General features: G+C 42.3%; 1 protein-coding gene across 2 annotated transcripts in view; it reads right to left on the minus strand.

Annotated features, from left to right (window-relative positions):
• The window catches only part of PARP15 (poly(ADP-ribose) polymerase family member 15), a 49373-nt gene that overhangs the window by 5606 nt on the left and 17027 nt on the right, over nt 1-26740 (minus strand). The window contains exons 2-11 of one of the 2 annotated variants that reach the window (XM_027587480.2): nt 26054-26170; nt 18871-19107; nt 17684-17905; nt 16400-16478; nt 13858-14007; nt 11196-11258; nt 8772-8939; nt 6024-6230; nt 5793-5936; nt 914-1047 (exon numbers count right to left, since the gene is read on the minus strand). In XM_027587480.2, the coding sequence (XP_027443281.1) occupies nt 914-1047; nt 5793-5936; nt 6024-6230; nt 8772-8939; nt 11196-11258; nt 13858-14007; nt 16400-16478; nt 17684-17905; nt 18871-19107; nt 26054-26170 (1521 nt within the window). The remainder of the gene's footprint in view (nt 1-913; nt 1048-5792; nt 5937-6023; nt 6231-8771; nt 8940-11195; nt 11259-13857; nt 14008-16399; nt 16479-17683; nt 17906-18870; nt 19108-26053; nt 26171-26740) is intronic. The other variant, XM_027587479.1, reaches the window with a different exon arrangement.

The following is a 26740-nucleotide window of genomic DNA, read 5'->3' on the forward strand; positions in this document are numbered from 1 at the left end:
ATTTCTTGAGTGCTATAATGCGATTAAGTACACAGTTTTATGGAAGTAGCAGCTAGATTTTTAAATGACTAGGCTGTCACACCCTGCTCTGACATACAGGGTACGATAATGACCTTCTAATAAACTCCTGTACTTTACTGGCTAAAATGTTTTATGCAGCATGGCGGACATTGTGGGAATCCCTGAATATCCATTCCACTTCATCCACATTGTACAGCAACTGCTGGTCTGGGTGGAGTTGGACTCACTTATAGTTCTCAGGTGGAGCCTGATTGGGTTTGACCAATCAGGGTAATCTCATGATTATGAGATGGGATAATCTGGGGGGAATCACACAATGATGGCGTTTGATAGCCCCGGTCCAAGCAAATCAACATATATATAGCACTCTCCTGACATAGATTGGTTGGAGTGGTCTGCTCAACACAAAGCCTGGGACTCTTATTCAATGGTTGTGTCCCTTCCATGGGATGTGAATGGAGGAAGCAGAGACGCCCTGACTGCTATCGGCGGCTATCCTACAATTATGAAGGGAGTCCAGCCTTCAGAGGAAGCTGACCCTGTGGATGGCAAAGCCAGAGAAACTGAATCTAACTGTTCCAAAGACCATCCTACTTATGCACTTTCCATTAATTTCTGATACATTTCTTCTTGTTTAATCAGTTTGAATGGGTTTGTTTTTAAATTGTAAGTGAAAGTATCCAAACATATATATGTCGCTTTTGGGAATCTCCTTCATTACTGCTAATGAATGAACCATGATATTTGAAGTCTATGGAGCTTGAGTAAGTCTAATTAAATATAGTAAGATATAAAGGAAAGAAGAGTGTTATGTTAGTTCCTTGTTAGTTTAACTTTCATGTTAGTTAGTTCTTTGATAGTTGAAAGAAGTAATTTTGTAACACAATATTACCTTCTCTATTTTGTAGGAAAGACAAGTCTCAGAGAACTTGTCCTTTATGGTGTCATATTCTGACTGTCCGGGATATAGCTTGATCACACAGGACAGCTGCTTATTCATGTCAGCCCAGTGTTCAGGAAGATTACCTGGAAAGTCAGCATTTGGTGAAAACACAATATCCATTTCTAGGGATCTCTGAAAATCAGGGCACTTCCTCTGCTTTTATTTGGCATTCATCTAATCCTGGTCTTTGAAAAAAACAAACAAAAAACACCAAAAAGCTACACATTTCACAGTTGCTTCTTTTATCATCCACAGATGAAATGAATGGTTCTGACATATATGACATATATTAACTAATGGCCTAGCTAAAATATTTAGGTATACTTGTTTCACTATAGCTTGAAATTGTAATTTCCCCAGAAAGCTCTGTGGAATTAACTCCATAAGAAACTGATGTGTAGGGGCGCCTGGGTGGCTCAGTTGGTTGAGCATCCGACTCTTGATTTCAGTTCAGGTCTCAGGCTCAGGGTTGTGAGTTCAAGCCCCACATTGGGCTCCACAGTGGGCATGGAGCCTACTTTAAAAAAAAATTTAAAAAACCTAATGTGTAAACGTGAAAGCTGATTTATTGATGTTTTCATGTTTATCAGTTTTATTTAGTGTGCTTCTTTATTATTTTCTTCTGAAATATGATTACCTTGCTAAAGATATTTAAAGCACATTTTTCTGTACCTTATCTTCTACTTTCTAAGTAGAGAAAGCCCCATAATAAAGAAAATAGCAGAAATACTAAGTGAATACTTTCATATAAGGTGATGATGCTCAAAATTTTCCTTTGCTTTCCAATGGCTTCCAGAACCTTCTAACACATTGAGGCTACACATCAAGTTGCTGAGACAGCATGACTAGTAGAAATATGGACAGACTGTATTAGAGAAGGAAATGCCAGAAAATGGCAAAGCACCACAGGTAAAGGCCAAAGGATTTCTCCTTACAAAGCCAGAATTTACTCATTTTTAGTGCAAGATATACAGGCCTAGGAGAGCGATCAGACACTTCCTTCCTGTTTAGCAAGTCCATCCAGGGAACGAAGTTCTGTTCACAAAGGGAAGCATCAAACCTTAATCTGGAAGCTCTCTTCAAATTCAACTATAAAAGAGTTTTTTCTGGAGAACTTTCCCACAGCAGGATGTGTAGTTTGTGCAAATTAAATTCTTTCCTTTCTTCCACCGTCCAATCCCTCCAGACCTTTTGGCCTAATCATGTCGAGTCCTAGGTCTTAGAGTCTTCTTGAACCTGCTACTTTCTTTTCTCTGAATACAGCAGGCAAGCCTGAGAAGTAAGTACTTTGGACTCTCTCTTCCTTTCATGCCATGAGGTTGCAGAGCAGAAAATACCAGTGCTTGGAATCAGAAGATCTGATCAGCCTCAACCTGTGACGCCTGGAGTAAGTAATACCACTTCTGAGTGAATTTTCATTTTCTCTTTTATAAAATGGAACTGATAAAATCTGCTCTATTAATCACCTCATGGGATTGTTTCAAGTTTAAAATATAATAAAGGGTGTAAAAGCACTTTTAGGGAATCCTTTATAAACATAGTTATTATTCCTAAAAAACAACTAAACTTGATCTTTTCTACATCCCAGAGGTGTTCATATTTAAAGAGGGAGTAAGGGGCACCTGGGTAGCTCAGTCAGTTGGGTGTCTAACTCTTGATTTCAGCTCAGGTCGTGATTTCAGGGTCGCGGGATAGAGGCCCGTGGCAGGCTCTGTGCTCAGTGCAGAGTCTGCTTGAGATTCTCTCTCTCCCTCTCCTTCTACCCCTCTCCACCGCTCATTCACACTCTTTCTTTCTCTCTCTCTCTCTCTCCCTCTCTAAAATAAAATGAATAAATCTTTAAAAAAAAATAAAGAGGGAGTAAAGTTTAAAGACAAGGGTATTTTCTTGAGAGGAATAACTTAAATCACACCCTTAAACCACCCCAAACTGTGCTACTTATTCTGCCTGTGACCAAAGGTGACCCTGGATGGACAATTTAGAGATGAGAAAACCGAGTCCCAGGAAGGCTGAGTATTCGCACATCCAACGTTACATGGAAGGCCACCATCCAAGGAAGGAAAAGAAGTGTGTTCTAGTGACTCACAGCCCAGTGTTTCATGGGAGGTAACATGATGGCTACCTTTCTTCAAGTGTTTACCACATACCAGGCACCTTCCTGAGCACTTTTCCTATAAATTTCTTTTAAAAGATAAAGGTCACTCTACTTTCCCATTCCCAATCGTTGGGATAAATACCCTCCTGCACCTCTCCTTGTGCATCCTGCCTCAGTTTCCTCTCCACAGGTAGAGTTGGGGTGACATACCAAGAATCCTGGCTTTGCCTTCAGCCTTCACTCTCTCTACCTTCATAGTCTCCACGGATAATTGGATCCATGCTCAATGGCTTCAACTCCCACCTACTCACATGACTCCCAGGTCTGTGTCTCTAGGGCCTGATATTCAATACATGCTCAGTAAAAGCACTCTGAATCAATGAATAGCTTTAACATGCTTTGGAAAAACATCTGCTCAAATCAAACTCCAAGTTGTTCTCTGTAAGTTCTCTCTTCAAGAGTCCACAAGATAAATTCTTACTAAAATCTAAGTTTATCTCTGCCAACAAACTTCCCTTCATCTGACATTTTATCTGCATTATTCCTTTCATCTAACAACAAAGATTACATAAGGTAGTTTTGTTGTTGTTGGTTTTTGCCCCAAGTGCCATTGGGTCACTGGTCTGCTCTGTTCAGTTATCTTTTGTTTGCTTGTCTCTTTAACTTTCCTGTCTTTTTTTCTTTTTTTTTTTTTTTTTTACGAGAGAGAAATGGGGGAGGGGAGGGGCAGAGGGAGAGGGAGAGAGAGAATCTTAGGCAGGCTCCACTCCCAGTGCTGAGCCCATCCTGAGGCTCCATCTCGACCCTGAGATCATGACCTGAGCCAAAATCAAGAGTCGGATGCTTCACTGACTGAGCCACCCAGGCGCCACCGTCTATTTTTTAAATTTCATGAGTCATTTTAAATTCTTGGTGTAAGCAGGGAGTGGATGAACCAGATTCAGTTAATTTTTCACTTATAAGGACTAACTGCTCTTATATATATATTTTTAAAGATTTTATTTATTTATTTGAGAGAGCGAGAATGAGAAAGAGAGAGCACATGAGAGGGGGGAGGGTCAGAGGGAGAAGCAGACTCCCTGCTGAGCAGGGAGCCCGATGCGGGACTCGATCCGGGGACTCCAGGATCATGACCTGAGCCGAAAGCAGTCGCTTAACCAACTGAGCCACCCAGGCGCCCTACTCTTATATTTAAATATAAATTTTCCTCTGCAAAAACCAAAGGGGGAAAATGTTAATTTATATATCCCTAGATACCCTACTAGGTATGTATTTTTATACATAGGTATGTGTTTTATATATCCCTAGATACTCTAGTAGGTATGTATTTTTTTTTTAATTTTACTTATTTATTTGAGAGAGAGAAAGAGAGCAGGAGCAGGGGGAGGGGCAGAAGGAGAGGGAGAAGCAGAGTCCCTGCTGAGCAGGGAGCCCAATGGGGGGCTCAATCCCAGGACCCCCAGATCATGACCTGAGCTGAAGGCAGATACTTAACTGACTGAACCACCCAGGTGCCCCTCTAGTAGGTATATGTTATTTTTAACTGTCCAGCAGCCTTTTCCTCCTCTTCTGGTAAAAGCATCCTGAATTTCGTTTGGTGAACAACTCTTCCCCATTGCTTCAGAGTGATCCCCTTCAGTTCAAGGATAGAGCATGTGACTCTGGCCCCTTCAGTTCAAGGATAGAGCATGTGACTCTGGATTGGCTGATTAGCATAATTCCAGTTCCCTAGCTGCAACGATGACCTAAGCCAATTCAGTCAGAAGGAATTTCAGCCTTATGTGAACACCTCTGTTCCCAGCGATCATGTTCTTGGTGATGAGAATATATTACCCCTGGATATACCCTTTCCTATTGGATCTGACCATGTAAGGATATGGTCCTGAAACTGTTAGCAGCCATCTTTCACCATGTGAAACGTGAGGATAAAGACAACGCAGCTGAGAAGAGACTGAGAGATGAAGAAAGTCAGGGTCTAGGTTATATAATATGAGCACCTGGATCAAACTGGACTTGAAGCCAGATATGCCTGGACTTTATAGACCTGTGAGTCAATTAATTTCATTTTTTCCACAAGCCAACTTAAATTGGATTTTCTATTACTTGCTATTGCAAGAGCATTAACAGATCCAACTATTATTTTCATTTTCATTTATTGTGTGTATATGTAGCTCTGAACATGTGCTGTGTGTGAAGGCACATTGAAAAGAATTGTTGTCAGGACGTAAGTGTAGAGAGAACTGAAATTCCTACTGGCAGTGTCAGCCAACCATTTCCAGTTTAGGGAGGCTGCTGATGACGGGTACACTCCATCACTAGTAAAACTCACAGTGCTCTATGAGTGGGTGCTTAAAATGGGCAAAAACCGTGATTGCAAGAGGAGGCTGCTTTTCTAATTATTTTCACAGCAGTACAGAAGCCTCAAAATGGGGGAAAGGGGAGCAGGTCAATACAGATACTTAAACATAATGCATAAACACGTACCTTACAGAGAAGCAACTGGGAATCTGCCTGCTCATGAAGTAGTACAACCAAATGACCCTGACCACTCCCTTCTTCCATCTGCTTCTATTCCCAGGCCAACTTCTCTAGCAGTGGGTAATCCATAAACCAGTATTGGTCAGCCAGTTCACAGCTACAAGGAGCACTGAGGGTCAATACTAGCCCATAAGTCAATAATGAGATAACTGGCTAGGATGTTCAAAGCCTATCCCCCTCTTTCTGCTTCCTTACTTCTATTCTTTTTCTGTTCCTTTGCAATTCCTGTTTTCCAGGAGCGATTTTGCCCCACAGAAGAATCAGCGGTCAGGAGGTGGCGTTCCATAGTTCTTGTACTTGTCCCATATATTATAGGAGGCCGTCTGTAGAATCCTAAAACTGATAAAACAATGAGCATTAATATCTACACATCTGCTATATGATAGGAGAGATAATCACATGATTCTCTAAAGAAGATCATCTTACATGCAGTCTCAAAGCATGTGGACTGAAGGGCAGGTGATATGGAATTTTCTCTCTTTTTCATGTTGTCATAGAATACATTTAGCAATTCAGATAGAAAGATGACAACTTTAACTTTTTGTAACGATGGGGTGGGATGTTTCTGTGCAAAGTCTGTAATAGCACTGATCATGTCATCAGCAACTGTGGTTGGGTTTTTTCCAGCATTGCCTGAAAAAGAAACATTTTTTTAAGTGACCAGAAGAAGCTTTAGCTGGTGTTAGTCAAGTGATGAGAACTGGCAAATGCAGTTTTTGGTGCTGAGAAAGAAGCAAGCAGCCCGACAGCCAGAAGCGGATCTGGCACTCAGAGCTGTGTCTTCATGTTCTCTGGCTGAACATAAACAATTTCATAGAATGTCATCCCATGTAACCACTCTGTGGGTGTGATGAATTTAGCCAAACACAACCACTGAATAATCATGTCTGACCACAGGCAAGAACACTAACCAAACCACAAAAATGGCCAAACATTTCCCATCTTGACGAATAGGAGCAAGCGCTGTTTCATTAATAATTACAACTTCAGCCATAATCTTCTCTCCTTCCAGGTAAGATATCCAATCATAGAACTATGCCAGCTTCCTCAAAGTATCCAATCCGGAGCAAAACCCCACGTAGTTGAGACCGCCACAAAGCTACCCAACACAAGCTCAAATCCATTAATAAGTCCTATTATTATTAGGTCACGACCTCTTGGTGAGATGCTGCATAGTTCCTCATAGTGTGTGTTCCCATTGGTCTTTAACTGAAGGGCATTGGCAGCGCAGAGAACAGAGCAGGTGATCTGGGTGCAGAAGACCTGGGTTTGTGTCCTGGTTCTCCACAGATTAGCTGTGTGATCTTGGCTAAGTCATTTGATCCCTCTTATATTAGTTCGCTAGGGATGCCATGACAAATTGCCATGACTTGGCTTAAGCAACAGAAATTTATTTCCTCGCAATTCTGGAGGCTAGAAGTCGGATATCAAGGTATTGGAAAGATTGGTTTCTTCCGAGGCTTCTCTATGAGACTTGTAGATGGCTGGTCTTTACCCTGTGTCTTCACATGGTCTTCTCTCTCTACCTATGGATGTTCTAATCCCCTAACTAACAAGGACACTGACCATATTGGATTAGGGACCACCCTAATGATCTCATTTTAACTTAATTACCTCCTGAAAGACCCTCTCATCAAATACAGTCACATTCTGAGGTACTGGGGATTAGAGCTTTCAACATATGAATTTGGCAGGGAGAATACAACTCAGCCCACACCACTTCCAAACTTCAATTTACTCAACTATAAAACTGGGGTGATAATAGAAGGTAATAGCTAATAAATAGAAGGTAATGGGGAGATAAGAATGTGACAGCTAAGAATATAGTAATTAAGAGCGTAATGGTAACAAAAACCATGTGATGTAAAAAAAAATGTAATGGTTGAAATGTGCAGACCAAGCTGCCTGGGTTTGAACCTAGTTATGTTGCTTACTAACTATGTGACCTTGTACGTTAATACGTCGAATTCTCATTTGCAAAATGTGGAAATTAAGAGTCAGGGGTGGGCCTAGGTTTTGTAGGGTTTGAAATTTATACATCTCAGAAAAAGAATATAAAATAAAATAAAATATTTATAATCAAAAAAGAAATCACAATAAAGTATACATCTTGAAATTTTGAAAACCATATTCCCAGCTCAACTCTTCCTAGCTGTATTCCAAAAATGCTTGCAGCCTTTCCAATGCTCAGTGCCAGGAAAAGTCTGAGAAGTCAAAGTGGGAAGAAACAGTGGTCCTAATCCACAGTGGTTACAATAAGCTTTAGTAAATCATATCATCATGTGATGGCATTATTAGGGCCCTCCCAGGCCCTTTTAAAAAGCTTGTGCAACTGAGTGTGAATGAATCAGGAAGTGGATCATTAGCAACACCTTCAACTAAGAGCAAATTATTGTGTTCTGTGATACAGATGAAGAGGAAAGTGTTCCTAGAACCTGGGAGCAGGATGGACCTGAGCTTGTTGCTTAAGGATAGCAACTGCATCCTATTCATGGTTTTATGCCTAGGAACTTGCGGTGGGCCTGGAACACAGCATTTCAATCTAATGAATGCACAAATGAGGAGCCAGCGGGAGACGCGGCAGTCAACCCAATGCGGGAGGTATTAAGGGTTTGGAAACCAGAAGGAAGGGAGAAACTGAACAACCCCTGGGAGAAGATTTAGTAGGATGTGCTGACTGTGGGGTCTGGGGGCACCAAGAAGCCAGGGCAACACCCTGAAGGAGGAAACCAGAAAATGAGACAACTCAGGAAAGGTGGCTGTTTGCAAGGGATGATGAGGATGAGTTTGGATTCTGCTATAAAGTTTCTGGTAACAGAAATCTGCCAGACGAGATCCGGAGGAGGGAGAAATGCTGACCTGAGAGTCAGTGCAGAAAGGGTAACCGATATAATAAGAGCAAATGAATCGTCCAAAGGAAAAAAATGAACAGTAAGAACACCATGATGTTAAGGGTCAAACATGGAAAGATGCCTGGGGAACATACAATAAAGAATAAAGATGTATGAAAGAGGCATAGGTCCCAGAGATGGCCCTCAGGGTCTGCAAGGTTGCCCACTCTCTGATTTACATCACTCTCACTGCCTGGACTCAGCACTGGGGTCACGAACAGTGAGACTAAGTCTAACAGAATGTGGATCATTCAGAGTCTTTGAGTGATGAGAGGCTACAAACCTGTTCCGATGGCTGGAAGGGAGACAGAAGTGTACTTCCTCTGCTCACACTCTTCTAGAACAGTGGAGACCGTTTTCCTGACATCATTCTCCCCAAGCACATGAATTATTATCTTGCACATTAAGTAGCCACCTTGTGTAATTATGAAATCTCTGTGAGGCTGTGCGGCTGGAACAAGAGGAAGAAAAGGAAACACACAGCACGTTACCTACAGGAAGCCGCAGGACGATCACGGAGACCCGAAGACATCTGCCGTCAGGAAAAGCTGTGATGATTCCTGACCAAGTCCAGCCTCCCTCCAGCTAGCCGGTTTCACTCACTGGGACTGTGACAGGCTCATCTTCTTTACAGCCAGGCTTCTTTAACTCGACAACTACATTGTTGCATATTTAGGGTGCCCTTCAAAAGCACTCTACCTGCCTTAATCTACTCAATCCCCAAAACAAGCCTATCTGGTAGGCAGTATTTCCTCCATTTCACAGATCAAACAGAAGCTCAGAGAGGTAAGGTCGGTAGCAAAGATTGCCTGGGATTTGAACCCAAACAGTCAGTGCCCAGCCCTCTTAACCCCCAAGCTGTCGTCCAGAAGAGCAATTAATGTGCTCATTCAGCCAGATTAGTTTTTCAAGGAGAGAAAAGCAATGCATTCGGCGCTGTGGAGGTCCCTCTCCCAGGACCCCGAGAGCTCTCGAGCACATGGACATGATCAGGGCATGTTTTAAGGCACCGAGTAAGTACCTGAGGAAGGCAGGGCTAAGGCAAACGCAGGAGGAGAGTGAGCGCCTACTCACCCCACCCTGCCCAGGCACTCCCTGCGGGTGTCCCACTTGCTGGCCCCTCCCAGGCAGCCTCAGTAGACTTTTCCAGCTTGTCCAACCCCACTTTATTCTTTGCTTCTGCCTTCCAAGGTACATCTAGCTCTTCCAGCCCACAAATTCCTGCTAACGTCCTCATGTTGGTGAGCAATATTACCTTCTGATCCCTCTCCAGGAATAGATTCACTGGGGAGAAAATGTCTTAATCAGAGGAGAGCTATCAAGATAGGAGTTTCAGGCGCAAAAGCAGGTCAGTTGGGGGACTGTTTGTCAAACACGGGACCCTGTGACTTCTTTAAATCACACTCATAGCAGACTCTCTACCCAGCAAGGCATGAGTCCTCGTTTTGGAGGATAAGTAGTCTATGATCACTCTTACAGGTTTCCCACTGTGATATAATAAAAAATAAGTATTTGATCTTGGTCCCTGGTTCTGGGCTCAGAGTTCCAAGAACCCTGGAATCTCCTGAGTGATGAGAGCATCTTTTATAAGCGAATGAGATGATTCTTGAGGGTTCTGGCGTTAGATAGTTTCAGAATGGAGACTGGTCTCCAGAAAGACCAAGCCATGATTAGGGGATTGGAACTTTCAGCCCCACCCCCTGGCGTCTGGGGACCTCAATCACAAAATCCAATGATTTAATTAATTGCACCTACACAATGAAACCTCCATAAAAAAACCCTAAATAACAAGATTTGGGAATTTCCAGGTTGGTAAATACACCTAGGTGATGGGAGGGTGGTGCACCTGGGAGGGTGTGGAAGCTTCGAGCCCCCTCCCGTACACCTTCCCCTTTGCATCTCTTCCACGTGGCTGCTCCTGAGTTCTATCCTTTATAATAAACTGGAAAATGTAGGACAAGTGTTTTCCTGAGTTCTGTGAGTCATTCTAGGGTACTGTCAAAGGGTTTTTGTGAATGCCTGAGTTTAAAGGGGATGGGTCAGAAGTGCATGTGCCCCCTGGGACCTGTGACTGGCGTTTGGACTCGGGAGGGGGGGTCTTGTGAGACTGAGCCCTTTAACTTGTGGGGTCCAATGCTAACTTTACAGGGAGACAGAGCTAGAATTGGAGAATTGGTTGGTGTCAGAAAACACCTCAGACCCACCCAAGTCCCACGTTGACTCATATGTCAGGTGGATGATCCGCTCTAGCAAGGAGAACAAGGTTGGGGAAAGTGAAAGATGATTTATACAGCACTTGATGCAAGTTTTCACATTTATTGTCTTGATCCTCACAATCACCTGTGAGACAGCCATTACAATACTCCTGCCTCGTTAGTAGAATCTAGAACCGTCTTACGGGTAAGAGAAACAAATATCTTACAGATTAGATGGCAGGCCCAGGATCCCTCAAATAAATGGTGGAGGCTGGACTATTAGGACCCAGGCCTGGGTTCTGTTTAACAGTCAGGAAGAGACAGGTGGCGTGGTGGGAGGAAGGACCACTTTCCACAGCCACGAAGTCACACCCCTTGTATCTGCTCTCCCAGGGAATCAACCTCTTTGCTAAGCTCTCACCACTTACTCCTCTCGTAGGTCCTATTATAGTATTCTCAGCCCTCTAATCTGCTATGGGTTGTAACCAAAAGTAACATGTATGTAACCATACCTAGTACAGCACATTCATTTTCCACGGCTGGCCCGGCACCTTCTAAAACTGCTTTTGACACCCCTAAATAAGACATGTTGGTGGTAAAAAGCATTAGTTAAAATTCAATGCATGGTTATAGCTTTTGTACATTAGACTTTTGTTCAGCTCACCCCTTTGTGCATTTTGTGCATAATTCACTGATGCCCCCACAGAAAAACCCACCATTTTTTTAATTAGTTTCAGAGGTACAATTTAGTGAATCATCAGTTGCATATAACACCCCAGTGCCCATTACATCAAATGCCCTCCTTAATGCCCATCACCCAGTGACCCCATCCACCCCACCTACCTCCCCTCCAGCAAACCTCAGTTTGTTTCCTAGAGTTAAGAGTCTCTTATGGTTTGTCTCCCTCTCAATTTTCTATAGCCACCGTCACTCAGTAGCTGAATAATAAACACCCTGAGCTACGGCGTGATGGCACTGCCCAACGACTGACAGTCCCCCGTGTCTGTGGCTGTACAGGCTCTATTTGTACAGGGATATTTTTGCGGTTATTTGAACTTTTTTGCATTCTACCCTTATTATTTTACAAAATTGAAAAATATAAAAATGAATTTTCTGATACGAATGAGAAGCATGGATCTCAAAACTGAAATAACATTGAGCATTCTACCTAAGTTCTGTGGTTCTAATGTTGTGTTGTTTTGTTTTTCACAGGTGGTCAGACAGCTGGCTGCCCTCAGTCCAGTGAATCTTCCGATCGAAGCTGTAGCTTCACCACCTTGGTCACTGCTAATGACAGCTGGTTGAGTGGTCGAAAGCACAGACTATGCATTTGACAGCCTGGGTTAGGGCTGCCTCCACCACTTACTGGTTGACATGTAATTAGTCAGTCCCTCAACTATCATATAGAGGTTCGCACAGTACTTCCCTCACAGGGTTATTTGAACCTTAAAAGAGACAGTGAATAAAAGATGCTTGGCGCAGAACCTGGCCCACAGAAAGCACTGAATGATTATTAGTTATTGTATCATTATAAAGATCAATCAATCAATCTATCTGCCTGTGTCTCCTTGATTATGTATGTGTGTATTGTGAATTGTCTCTTTTTAAAAAAATTCCTTTTTGTGTGTGTTTGTTTTGGTCTCTGCAATAATGGAGGTTTTCCTCAATTATCAGATGATCTTCACCAGTCCATTCATATTTAGAGTGAGTTTGGGAGCACCATGTAAAGGGGGCTTTGCTGACCAGTAGGCTTTAGTGTAAGGTAAGCAAGCAGTAAATACTAGACTTGAGGGCAGTCGGTTTCTCTCCGGAAGGACCCTCCCACCTCCTGTCTTGGAAGGCATAAATCATCTGCTGTTCTGGGAGACGCACAGGGACGGGGCCAGGCACTCACTGCTCGGCACAGGAACTTTCACTTGAACACTGTCCAGCTCCTACCCTCATCTCACCTGTGCCTGCTCCCCTATGTCCAGAATCTCTCCGGTTGGTTTCTCTACAGAATAAATAAACCTCCCATCTCTGGCCAGGGAAGAGCAAGGGAAGTTACTGGTGCATTGGATGGATGGAGGATAGAACAAAGGGGTGTAAGTGCTACTCATACAGAATTGCATCCGATTCTGTTTTCATCTCTTTACTTGTCCCCTGCCTTCCCAGGTACCTGCTGCCTCCAATTCTTGTGTCTCTAGGGACTACCGTTCTCTCCCGCATATACTAAGTTTTCACCACTGGCTAGCTGCTTCTCATATTCTAAAAATACACTGCTGTCTCTTGTTCATTATTGGTTGCCCTCCAACTCTCTTTTTCCTTCTGGGTTTACACCCTTTTATTTCCTTGACAGTTGCTTTAGTGGAATTTTAAAAGAAGGCAGGGACAAATGCCTATGTTCAATTTATCACATTTTACCTAATTGAATGTCCTTTATGTCTGCATTTTGAATGACCGATACACTGGATGGATATTCTACATATGCACTTCCTACATAGTAAGTTCCATGATATTTTGCAGTTTTGGAAAATATTTAAATTTCCATTTCTACTTATGTTTTATCTTACACTTTTAATTTAAAATTTAAGGCTTTGTAAAAAAATATTAACGTAAGAGTATACATATGTAAGTTATACACAAATAGACATGTGGGGAGGGCATGCTCAAAGGTGCTCCATCAATGGAGGTGCTCAGACATTCCAGCAAAAATCAAGAAAAAGGGGCTGAATTTCATTTCTGGGTCAGTGTCACATAGGAAAGAGTTACAAGAAGTGAGGTATGAGTGCCAATTAAGTTACATAAAAAGGAAAATTAAAACTTAAACTTATTAAATTATAAGTGTGGAATTTTGATAGTTCAGAGCTAGAAAGGGGATGAGAGCTAACACAGACTAAGTCCAGTGCGTGGGTTACACCTCAGCTCTACATTGCTGTGCCCCGTCTCATCCTCTTCTGGGAAATCAACATTTGACAGGCAGAGAAACTGAGGCTCAGAGGGGATAAGTGATTGTTCCAAGGCCACACAATGGGAAGTGACATAGCTGGGATCCAACCCAGGTCTTTCTGATTCCAGGGCCTGCGTATGTTCTGCAACACTCTCCATCTACTCAGGCAACATTAGCCACAATTTCCCTCCCACACGTGGGTCATGTTAGTAGTTACGATCACGTACATTGCTTAAATAAAGTACCTGATTTCAGATTAAAGGTCCTTGTTGTTGAGTTTACAATCACATCTGCCTTTTCTTTGGTAAGATCTCCGGTAGCAATCTGGAAAGTAACTGCACCAATTTTCATTTGATATGTTGTGAACCCAGGGTTGGAGCCAGGCCTGAAGGTACCTGAAAAGCAAGGAAGCAAATGAAAGAGTAGCTGGACAAAGAACCCAAAGAATGGGGTCCTGTTCTCTGCCCAGTCCTCTTTCTTCCCCCCCACATAAACGCAAACAGTACCATGCCTCCCCGCCTGTTAAATGGTTGGGTTTTCCTTCTTACGGAAATTAAAAAATAATGCCTTGTGGCAGCAGGAGGATCAATTTCTCAGTTAAACAGGATGAGGCAGAAACACCAGACTGGACCGTCTGCTTGTCTGCAAAAGTTGCTGTAGCGTCATTAGAAAGGCGTGAGGAAGGATAGAAGGCAAAGTGCTCCCTCAGGTCGTGCTGACATCTCTGGGAGACTTTTTTTCAAGCTCTTTTGAAGTATGACAAATAAAAATTGTAAACATTTAAGGTCTACGATGTGACGTCTTGACGTTCACACACACTGTGAAATGATGATCCAATTGAGCTAATAGCACACCTATCACCTCACATAGTTACCATTTTGGGGGGGGTGTGCATGTGGGAGTGGTGAGAACACTTGGGATCTGCTCTCTTAGTAAGCTTCAAGAATACGAAACATTATTATTAACTATAGCCCCATGCAGGACATTCGGTCTCCAGAATTTATTCATCTTATGATGGAAAGTTTGTACCTCCAGGTGATTCTTTTATTTCCATTTTACAGAAAGGGAAATGGTCTCGGTGTCTGGGTCATTTGTCCAATTACTTTTTGGAAGATTTATTTTATTTATTTATTTTAGAGAGAGAGAGAGAGAGAGAGAGAGAGAGCATTGGAACAGGGGGAGGGGCCGAGGGAGAGGATCTCAAGCAGACTCCACACCGAGCATGGAGCCCAGTGCAGGGCTCAACCTCACAACCCTGAGATCATGACCTGAGCCGAAATCAGGAGTCAGACGCTCAACCCACTGAGCCACCCAGGCGCCCCTGTCCACTGTTAAATAACAGCTCACTAACTCCAAACATAAGCTCTTCCTGTTGCTTCACATCTCACTGGGATAGCAATATCAAGGCTGCTCTGAGGAAATCAGCCTTATCGCATCGGCATAATGTTACTGTCCACTCTACGCCCTGAGGCTTTGCAACTTAGCTGTGCCATTTCTACTCATCCCTGAAGCTCTTTAGCTCTCCCTTTCCATATGATGCAGTGGCGACAGAACCGCCTGCCCAGGAGGCCACTGTATAGATTAAATAATATATATATATATATAATTCATATTCATATTCATATATAAATATGAAAGCAATCAGTGAAGTTTAGTGTGCCATCCACATTTTAGTTATCCGTGTGTGTGCACGTGGTTCTTCAAAGAGTGGGAGTTTCCTTCTTTACTGGATGGGTCCTTCAGAGCGGGAGGACACACATCCAGGCAGCTGGGGCAGAGGGGGCACAGCGCTCAGCCACCCACACCTCTGGAGAAGGAACTCTGGGCAAGACATTGACTGCCCATGGTCAGGCTCTAGCAGGTCTCATATCCATGTGAGCCAACAGCCTGTGGAGGCAATGCAGCGCCTCTGACCCAGCCTGCCCAGGGAGGCTCCCTCCGTGGGCTCAGCCCACAGCAGCCGCAGGGAGGCCTTCCGCTTATGGCCACAGGTGAAGCGGTGCATGGGGATGATCAAGGAAGGTGCAGGGCAGTCGTGCGTCGCACCCCGGCCACTGCCTCACTCCTCCATCCCCAGTTATCTTTCATTATCATATCTTAGAAACTCTGGCCTCGTTACCAGATTTGGCTCACACCTGGTATGGTACACGCTGGATAGCTAGTTTGTGCAAGCACACCCTGAATGCCCCTGTGAATCACCGTCCTGAAAATGTAGAGATCCCGTCCTCCCTCTATATTCCCATCAAGCAGAACGTGCCGAAGAGCATGCTGTTCAGTGGTCAAGGTCAGGCGCTGAGTTTGGGGGGGTGGCGACCAACCCCATACGTCTCTCATATAATGAAGACTGTCCAAGTGGCAGGCCTTGATCTCCTTGGAAACACTGGCCATGCAAGGAGGGGAGGGGGTCAGTGATAGTTGCTATGATATAAAAACTTGCTGCATGTAGATCCTGGCAGCAGAGGCTTTATCCAATTGGCCACTTCTGGACTCCCTGCACATAAGCTCCCCCAATAAACCTATGTCTCCATCGGTGTCTCTGGGTCTTTTCTTTGGCCTCACCGTACCATGACCCACCCCAGGCTTAGAGTCTGCTGGGGTGTGGCAGCACAACCTCCATATAATTTATTCTCTGTGGGCTCAGACAATAGAACTTGCTCTAACACCTCCTTCATCACTGATTTGTGCCTCATGTGAATTAGCTTTGTCTCTTTTTACTGGACATCAGCTACCACTGAAGAGCCACTAAGCAGAGGGAAGTATTTTCTCAGCAGAACAATTTTGCCAGACCTTGGCTACCTCCAGCCATGAGAATCCTGTCCTTGTCGGGATTTCCACTTGACCATTCAGTGAATTTATGTAAAAATGCCTGGAAATAGAAAGAAATACGGTTACTGACTACAACAATGTTCTGTGAATATATTAATCCAATTATTTGGAGCATTGATCACCAGACATCATTTAGGAACAATAGTTCTCCCCAGATTTCCTCTTACCCAGAGATTTTTTAATTACAGGATTGCCGTTCAACCTAGGAATTTTCTCAATAAATACCAGTGCTGATTTACTTTATTTCATGGAAAGACCACAGTTTTATCCCAAACGCCTGAGAGTAACCAAGGACTTAGAAAAGAACACTATATTTGCTAACTTTTTAAAGTGCTGTTAGTAATTTATGCTACAAATTGTGCTATTGCTGTAGCCCTTAAAGTCAGGTAACAAAAAGGTAACGATAACTACTTCTGCAACCAGGTTTGAGGCGTGCTACGTGCTAGACACCATGAGGAACACTTCAAATACATCCTCTCTTATTCTCACATCGACTTCGAGAGGTGTTATTGCCACATTCACTTGACACACGATAAAACTGAAATTCGGAGAGGTGGCCTCCCTCGACTTCTAAATGGCAAAATCGAAATTCAAACCTAGCTGTACCTTTCTTCTTTGTACTTTTATATTGTTTGCATTTTTGCTATAACTGGGCACAGTTTATATAAAATCAATATAACTTTTTCAAGAATGAGAACCAGATTTTGGTCCTCAGACTGGGCCAACCAGCTAAGGAGTGCATCTGTAGGAATGCCACTTTACAAGGGCGGTGTAGGTGGCTCAGTTCTTAGGACATGTGCTTTGCGTGCCCTCTCTCCTACTGAATGCTGTAGTGCTATTTCTAGCTTTAGAGCCTCATAAACTTGTGTAGACTGGCTGTCTTCTATCCAAAAAAACCCCTAAATTCTAGAGGTTTCTCTTATCTGGTCTTTTCCCTATACACAGAGCCATGCCTTGGCTTTCATTCAGTCAGTGTTAAAATATCTGGGCCACTCTTAATGCCAGTAACTTTCTGCTTCTTCCTAAGAATTTATTAAGTACAAATTATCTTGTCTATTGCTAAACTGTCTAGGAAGGACTGTATGAGTTATCAGTGTTATCTCGGGAAGTAATGACAACCCCCCCCTCAGCAACCAACACTTATGGACAGGGAAGTGAAAACATTATTATTTACAGATCCACAAAGACATCTGGTTGCACTTAGGTTCACTTGTCAGAATGATTAGAAGAGATATGTAACCATACCTGCTGCATTTCATCATCACCTGGATATACCAGAAAGTGAACTTTTTGTAAGGTTTTCTGCCAGGCACTGCTACTAAAGTCGAACACTTCTGAAAGGATTAGTTCAGCAAAAATAGCTTTGGGAAACCTCAAATTTCCTGTTCCGATCATGGGAAATGTGATTGATGAAAAAGATAACTCTTCTACAGCTGTCAAACATTTCTTGATTATATTCGCCATGATCTGAAATGTACAAAATACATTTATATAAGTTAGGGCTTAAGCTGGTGGGAAACAGAAAGAGCTATGGCTCCAGCAACTGTGACTAGGTCTCCTCGGCTCTTCTTGGCTTTGTCTGGGTCCAGGGAGTCAGAAAGGGAAAACATGGGGGGAGAGGACATTCCAGAGAGATTCCAACTCATGCAGGAAGAAGGCTCCAATAGTACGGGAATGGCTACATAACCAATGGTGTCTTATTGCAATCAAAAGCAATATTTATGGACATTGTGTAAATGTTTATATTAATTTATTAAAAAGCAGGATTAAAAAATGATTGAAAGGGAATCTTAACTAAGAAATAAGTATGCATAAAATCGCCTTGAAGGGAATACAATAAAATGTTAACCAAATTTATCTCCAGGTGGCTGGATTATAATTTTTATTTTAGTGTTTCTACTTCCTGCATTTTCTTCAATATACATATATTACTTTCATATTCTGAAAAAAAGAAAGTTGGGAGAAGAGGTGAGAAGTCATCAAAAGAAGAGCAATGACCCTTCATCCTTCACCACAGCTCTGGCTGCATCTCTTTGTTATACTGAAGGACCATTACACTAATTTTCAGATATCATTCCTGGAGAAACCCAAGAATTGTTACTACTTTTGAGGGTCAATTATTCTGAAATAACTGGTAGCCATGATGGACTGTTCATGGAATGTAATAAAGATTTCAATACATAGACAAAGTTCAATCAATACTAGGGTTTCTCAACCTCGGCCAGAAAAGTTTGTGTTGCAGAGGTTGATGTATGCTTTGTAGGATGCTTAGCAGCATCCCTGGCCTCCACTTCCTAGTTATCAGTAACTTTTGTAACGAGCCAAATTTCCCCTGGGGAATAAATTCACTTTGCTTGAGAACCACAGATCTCTACCATGCCAGAAGATTACCAAAGCTACCAATGAAGTAGAGAACCAAGGATTTTCCCTACCTGCTGAGAAGACCCTGCTCCATTATCCCATTCTGGGGCCACCACATGGAGGACAGCTTGGCAGCTCAGATTGCAACCGCTTGTCATGAACATGCTACCTACTTCCTCTTCTGTTTCCTGCCTGGTGGCATATAACTCTTCCTGGAGCTTTGGACCAGCTTTCTGCAAAAGAGCCTGAGATAGTGTTCCTCCTCCAAGTTGAAGATTCATGGGAACAGTGTTGACAATGACATCGGCCTTAAGGAAAACAGCAACATTTTGTTAGAGATTGAATCAATTAATAATTACTAAGCACCTATGAGTTGCCAAGTATTGTGGGGTAATGCATAAGATATGTTTTGTCTATCATACTGACCTGTCAGCCCTACCCTCAAGGGGTTTACAATCCGTTGTTAGTACTTAGATACTAGAATGAGTTGAGCTCCAAAACTTAGAAATTAAGGAAATACATCACCCACTACTGTCAAGTCAACATGTGACGAGTCAGGATAGGGCTACGAAAATGAGCAAACCAGAGACCACAGGCAAAGGAGAGTCAGATTGAAAGGCAGAAGCAGAAAGAGAAAAATAGTGAGACAGATGGAGGCAAAAACACAGACCTTTGAGAGAGACCTCTGAAGAGACAAAGAGTTGCTTCTAGGCTGGCAGGAACTGAGCGTAATTGTTCTGACTTTATTAACATACCTAAAGAAAGAATGGATCTGTCTGAAGGGGGGGGGTCTAGTCAGTCCTGAAGGCCTAGACAAAGGAAGGTCATTGAGGTGAAGGTAAACAGTGTCCACTCAAGCCTGTCCAGGGGTATCAAGAGTTCTCCAGTGCCTGCTGAGGCCATCCCTTTGGTGAGATGGGGTCATGACCTGATGCCACTAGATATTAAATATTCAATTAATCCAATTCCATATATTCTGATTTCATATTCACATTTGGAGGGGAGAATGCTTTGATCAGGTGGATTTTGAGTATTCTGGTTCTTTGGGGAGCACTTCCTCATCATAAGTTAAAAGATGTCTATGGCTTTGGGCCACATAACAGTTTCATTTCTCACCTCAATCTTTTTTTTAATTTAATTTAATTTAATTTTTTATTTTATTATGTTATGTTAGTCACCATACAATACACCATTAGTTTTTGATGTAGTGATCCACGATTCATTGTTTTCCTATAATACCCACTGTTCCATGCAGTACATGCCCTCCTTTTTTTTTTTAAGATTTTATTTATTTATTCATGAGAGACAGAGGGAGAGAGAGAGAGAGAGAGAGAGAAGCAGAGGGAGAAGCAGAGGGAGAAGCAGGCTCCCAAGGAGCAGGGAGCCCGATGCGGGACTCGATCCCAGGACCCTGGGATCATGACCTGAGCCGAAGGCAGACGCTTAACCATCTGAGCCACCCAGGCGCCCTGTACGTGTCCTCCTTAATACCCAACACCAGTATAACCCATCCCCCCACCCCCTCCCATCTAAAACCCTCAGTTTGTTTCTCAGAGTCCATAGTCTCTCATGGTTCATCTCTCCCTCCGATTCCCCCCCTTCATTTTTCCCTTCCTTCTCCTAATGTCCTCCGTGCTATTCCTTAGGTTCCACAAATAAGTGAAACCATATGATAATTGACTTTCTCTGCTTGATTTATTTCACTTAGCATCATCTCCTCCAGTCCCATCCATGTTGATATAAAAGTTGGGTATTCATCCTTTCTGATGGCTGAGTAATATTCCATTGTATATATGGACCACATCTTCTTTATCCATTCATCTTTTGAAGGGCATCTCGGCTCCTTCCACAGTTTGGCTATTGCGGACATTTCTGCTATGAACATTGGGGTGCATATGGTTCTTCTTTTCACTACATCTGTGTCTTTGGGGTAAATACCCAGTAGTGCAATTGCTGGGTCATAGGGTAGCTCTATTTTTAAATTTTTGAGGCACCTCCACACTGTCTTCCAAAGTGGCTGTACAAACTTGCATTCCTACCAACAGTGTAAGAGGGTTCCCCTTTCTCCACAACCTCTCCAACATTTGTTGTTTCTTGCCTTGTCCATTTTTGCCATTCTAACTGGTGTAAGGTGGTATCTCAGTGTGGTTTTGATTTGAATTTCCCTGATGGCTAATGATGATGAACATTTTTTCATGTGTCTGTCAGCCATTTGTATGTCTTCTTTGGAGAAGTGTCTGTTCACATCTTCTGCCCATTTTTTGACTTGATTATTTGTTTTTTGGGTGTTGAGTTTGAGAAGTTCTTTCTCGATCTTGGATACCAGCCCTTTATCTGTAGCGTCATTTGCAAATATCTTCTCCCATTCTGTGGGTTGCCACTTTGTTTTGTTGACTGTTTCCTTTGCTGTGCAGAAGCTTTTTATCTTGATGAAGTCCTAAAAGTTCATTTTTGCTTTTGTTTCACTAGCTTTTAGAGATATATCTTGAAAGAAGTTGCTGTGGCTGATGTCCAAGAGGTTACTTCCTATGTTCTCCTCTAGGATTTTGATGGATTCTTGTCTCACACTGAGATCTTTCATCCATTTTGAGTTTATCTTTGTGCATGGTGTTAGAGAATGGTCGAGTTTTGTTCTTCTGTATATAGCTGTCCAATTTTCCCAGCACCATTTATTGAGGAGACTGTCTTTTTTCCACTGCATATTTTTTCCCGCTTTGTCGAAGATTATTTGACCATAGAGTTGAGGGTCCATATCTGGGCTCTCTATTCTGTTCCATTGGTCTATATGTCTGTTTTTGTGCCAGTACCATGCTGTCTCGGTGATCACTGCTTTGTAATATAGCTTGAAATCAGGCAACGTGATGCCCCCAGCTTTGTTTTTCTTTTTCAACATTTCCTTGGCGATTCGGGGTCTTTTCTGATTCCATACAAATTTTAAGATTGTTTGTTCCAGCACTTCGAAAAATGTCATTGGAATTTTGATGGGGATGGCATTGAAAGTATAGATTGCTCTGGGTAGCATAGACATTTGTTTATTCTTCCAATCCATGAGCATGGAATGTTTTTCCATCTCTTTGTGTCTCCTTCAATTTCTTTTTTTTTTTTTTAAGATTTTATTTATTTATTTGACAGAGAGAGACACAGCGAGAGAGTGACCACAAGCAGGAGGAGTGGGAGAGGGAGAAGCAGGCTTCCCGCAGAGCAAGGAGCCTGATGCGGGGCTTGATTCCATGACCCTGAGATCATGACCTGAGCCGAAGGCAGACGCTTAACAACCGAGCCACCCAGGCGCCCCAATGTCTCCTTCAATTTCTTTCATGAGCTTTCTGTAATTCCTAGAGTATAGATCTTTACCTCTTTGGTTAGGTTTATCCCAAGATATCTTACGGTTTTTGGTGCTATTATAAATGGAATCATTTCTCTTTCTACAGTTGCATTGTTAGTGTATAAGAAAGCAACTGGTTTCTGTGCATTGATTTTGTATCCTGCCACATTACTGAATCGCTGTATGAGTTCTAGTAGTTTGGGGGTGGAGTCTTTTGGATTTTCCACATAAAGTATCATGTCACCTGCGAAGAGAGAGGATTTGACTTCTTCTTTGCCATTCTGAATACTTTTTATTTCTTTTTGTTGTCTGATTGCTGTTGCTAGGACTTCTAGTACTATGTTGAACAACAGTGGTGAGAGTGGGCATCCTTGACGTGTTCCTGATCTTAAGGGGAAGGCTCTCAGCTTTTCCCCATTGAGGATGATATTCGCTGTGGGTTTTTCATAGATGGATTTTATGAACTTGAGAAATGTTCCCTCTATCCCTATACTCTGAAGAGTTTTAATCAGGAAAGGATGCTGTATTTTGTCAAATGCTTTTTCTGCATCAATTGAGAGGACCATATGGTTCTTCTCTCTCCTCTTATTAATGTGTTCTATCACAATGATTGATTTGCGAATGTTGAACCACCCTTGCATCCCTGGGATAAATCCCACTTGGTCGTGGTGGGTGATCCTTTTAATGTATTGTTGGATCCTCTTAGCTAGGATTTTGTTGAGAATTTTGGAATCCGTATTTCATCAGGGATATCGGTCTGAAATTCTCATTTTTGATGGGGTCTTTGCCTGGTTTGGGAATTAAGGTAATGCTGGTCTCATAGAATGAGTCTGGAAGCTTTCCTTCTCTTTCTATTTTTTGAAACAGCTTCAGGAGGATAGGTATTATTTCTTCTTTAAATGTTTGGTAGAATTCCCCAAGGAATCCATCAGGCCCTGGACTCTTGTTTTTTGGGAGGTTTTGATCACTGCTTCAATCTCGTTACTCGTTATTGGCCTGTTCAGGTTGTCAGTTTCTTCCTGTTTCAGTCTTAGGAGTTTATAGGTTTCCAGGAGGGCATCCATTTCTTCCAAGTTGCTCAACTTATTGACATATAGTTGTTGATAATAATTTCTAATAATTGTTTCTATTTCCTTGGTGTTAGTCGCAATCGCTCCCCTTTCATTCATAATTTTATTAATTTGGGTCCTTTCTCTTTTCTTTTGGATAAGTCTGGCCAGTGGTTTATCGATCTTATTAATTCTTTCAAAGAACAAGCTTCTAGTTTTGTTGATCTGATCTACTGTGTTTCTGGTTTCTAATTCATTAATCTCTGCTCTAATCTTAATTATTTCTCTTCTAAGACGTGGCTTAGGCATCGTTTCTTGCTTTTTCTGTAGTTCTTTAAGGTGTAGAGTTAGTTGGTGAATTCGGAATTTTTCTATTTTTTTTTGAGTGAGGCTTGGATGGCTATGTATTATCCCTTTAGGACTGCTTTTGCAGTATCCCATAGGTTTTGGACCGATGTGTTTTTGTTCTCATTGGTTTCCATGGGTCCACCTCAATCTTATGAGGTTAGTTAACATAAACTAATCTCAGGACCTGAGAAGTTCCCCACAGGGACAAAAGTCAGTGAGCTTGCCAAAAAACCAAGATCCAGCCCACCTTCACCCCACTCCCTGCTTACTGATTCCTACAGTTTGGGGAAGTAATATATTAATACGTAAAACAGTAAAATATTCTTAATGTTTAAATCAGTTGAAGATAATCAAAAGAAACTGTGTTAAAAATACAGTTAGTAATTGCTATAGAAATTCAAAAAAGGCAGGAATCCTTTAAACTGTACTGGTTAGTAAAGTCTTTACAAAAAGGATAAGGGTTCATGAAGCTGGGACAGGGAGAAAGAAGGCAGTGAGCGTTCTGGGTGGGTGAATATTTAGGAAAACACAAAGAATTGAGAAAGGTCAGAAAGTAGTCCAATTTAGCTAGTGGAAAGTGCTAATGGTGAGAGACAGGGCTGGAAAGAGATCTGGGGCCAGACGATGGAAGACTCTGAAAGCTCACACTTTTTTGGACTTTCTGCTACAGGCAGCAGGGAGCTTCTGATGAACATGCATCAAACAGCTATGGAGAGAACAGACTGGAGGGTGAGAGAGGTGACTGGGGGTGCTGAAGGATGAGTTGACTGTGGGAATGAAAAGGAAAGGGCATAGACAAGAGAGAGTATGCAAGGAGGCTGGGAAACTAGGTGGGACAGGGAAAGGAACCCAGAGAAGAAAGAGTTAGAGGACTCCGAGGTTTATACAGCATCATCCAATGGTGAGAATAGGTATCCTGACCAGCTTGTCAAGAGTTTAATAATCAACTTAAGAGACTATGTGGTGAAAAGACCTCAGTTTCCTTGTCTATAGGATGAAGGTACAGAATATCTATCTCAACTAGATTGCAGCACTAACTGGGTCAGGTAAAATGTAAAGTAGTCTGTTGTAAGTGGCTAACAACGGTAGCTCTCGTTTTCTGAGTTTTTGCTATGTGCCAGGGAAGTGCTAAATGCTTTATGTGGATTACTTGATTTAAACCTCACAACAACACTAATATTGTCATCATCCATAATTATAGCTAAGGACACTGAGTTCAAGGGGGTTGTTGACTAAGATCAATGGCTGGCCAGTGGTAGAGTGGGATCTGAACCCTGCCAAAAGTAACTTTGTCATTGGTCTGCATAACCACTACACTATGTCTATTCCCAGACTGACAAAGAAACTTACTGTACTTCTATGTTACCTAGTTCTTTTCTGGTCTGAGAATGCCCACCAAGCAATCTCATAATAGGCAGCTACAGAGCTGTCTATTACCAGTAGCCATGGCAATTAGCTTCCTCATTGCAAATTAAATAATTACAATTCTAGTTTTACAAATAAGTCTTTTGAGTTTGATTAGTGCCAGTTTAAGTCTGGGTAAAATTATAAGATTCACCTTTTCAAACTGAAGATCTGAGAACAAGGTCCTGAAACCATGTGACAAAGGAGTTTAAGGACTCTAGCTACTCTAGAGAACATGAGGAAAGTGGCTGGTGCCATCTCATTCGCTGCACAAAAGCAAAGAATATTTCCAGTGGCTCATAAGCCATGAGTCTCCAAATTTCTCAGAAGAATTCTCTTCCCGTTAATCTTGAGTGTACGCCCTCCGAAGGTAAATAGCAAGTGTCAAAATGGTGGAAACTACAGAATTCTGAAGAAGAATCCAAATCGGTAATTCTCAACCTTAGCAGCATATTAGAATCACTGGAATTCTTAAAAAATAAAAACAAAAACTACTGACCCCCTAGACCACATACCTGACCAATTAAAATCAGAATTTCTAGGGGTGGGGTCTGGGCAGCTCTATTTTTAAAAAGTTTCCCTGATGGTTCTGACATGCAGCCAGGATTGAGTATCATGAATGTCAACTATAGATAGAATACAGGGCTTGCATCTCCTGCTAACTGGTGATTCCAAGGGGGAAAAGCAATAGGAGAAGACGCAAGCAAAAGCCAAGCGGAGATTTTAGTACCTGCCTTGGTAACCTTTCTCCTTTCCCATTCTGCCTTTGTCTCAGAAAGTGCTCAGACAGAAGTGACGGGGTACTTTTGTGAAGGGTGATATTATAAAATGATGTGCATATCTCCTCCCCATAAATGATGATTGGAATAGAACTGGGTTGAAAGTAGGTCAAGATAAGTTTTGGAGAAATAAAAGAGGTAGGTGTGCACGCCGGTGTTGGTGGTCAACTTGGATCTCTTCACATGAGAACATGTGGAGTACAGGGGATGGTTAAGTATAGCCCTGCTTAAACTGCAGGTGGGTTTAACTCCTCAAATTTATAAGATCTTAATCTTTGACCTTAAATTACAGAACTGGTGAATTAGACCCCATTGTTTCTTATCGGATTTACTAAATAGCACCACTTACCTGGAAATACATAACATCTCCACTTATCAACACGAGGTTTAGACCCTCTCTGGTTTGGGTTGAGGCTATCACATTACTGTTTGGAAGATCATTTTTCCAGCTGACTTGGTCTCTTGACTGTGGAGAAAACAGTAAAAATAATGACCCAATGCTATCTGGAGATTTTTTTCTCATAGGTGTCTAAACAGAAAGTAACTATTAGATTCCACACCTCTCTAACTCAACTTATAATCCAACCCTAAGATTCAAAAGCAAATAATTTATTATCACAATTTTTGAGTGTCAACTATATTTAACTCCAAATGCCAGTGAGCTCTTTTACTTATTCCCCCAAGAACTGTAGCTTAGCAGACCCTGTTCATACCCTCTGGCTCGTACTATGTAAGGGCACTCTGGTCATATTTCCAGCTGTATTTCTTTTCTTTTCTTTTTTTGTGGGGAGGGGCAGAGGGAGAAGGAGAGAGAGAATCTTAAGCAGAATCTTAAGCAGGCTCCACACTTACACTGGGTCTCAATCCCAGGACCCTGAGATCATGACCTGAGCTGAAATCAAGAGTCTGATGCTCAACCAACTGAGCCACCCTGGTGGCCCTCCCGCTGTATATCTTGTCCCAGGACTTTCTGTAGTGCCAAAGCCTGCTTCCCTTCAGGTGTAGCAGAGAGGAACTGCAGGTAAATTAAGCAGCC

This window comes from Zalophus californianus, chromosome 1 (genome assembly GCF_009762305.2).
Source record: "Zalophus californianus isolate mZalCal1 chromosome 1, mZalCal1.pri.v2, whole genome shotgun sequence".
NCBI classification, from domain to species: domain Eukaryota; kingdom Metazoa; phylum Chordata; class Mammalia; order Carnivora; family Otariidae; genus Zalophus; species Zalophus californianus.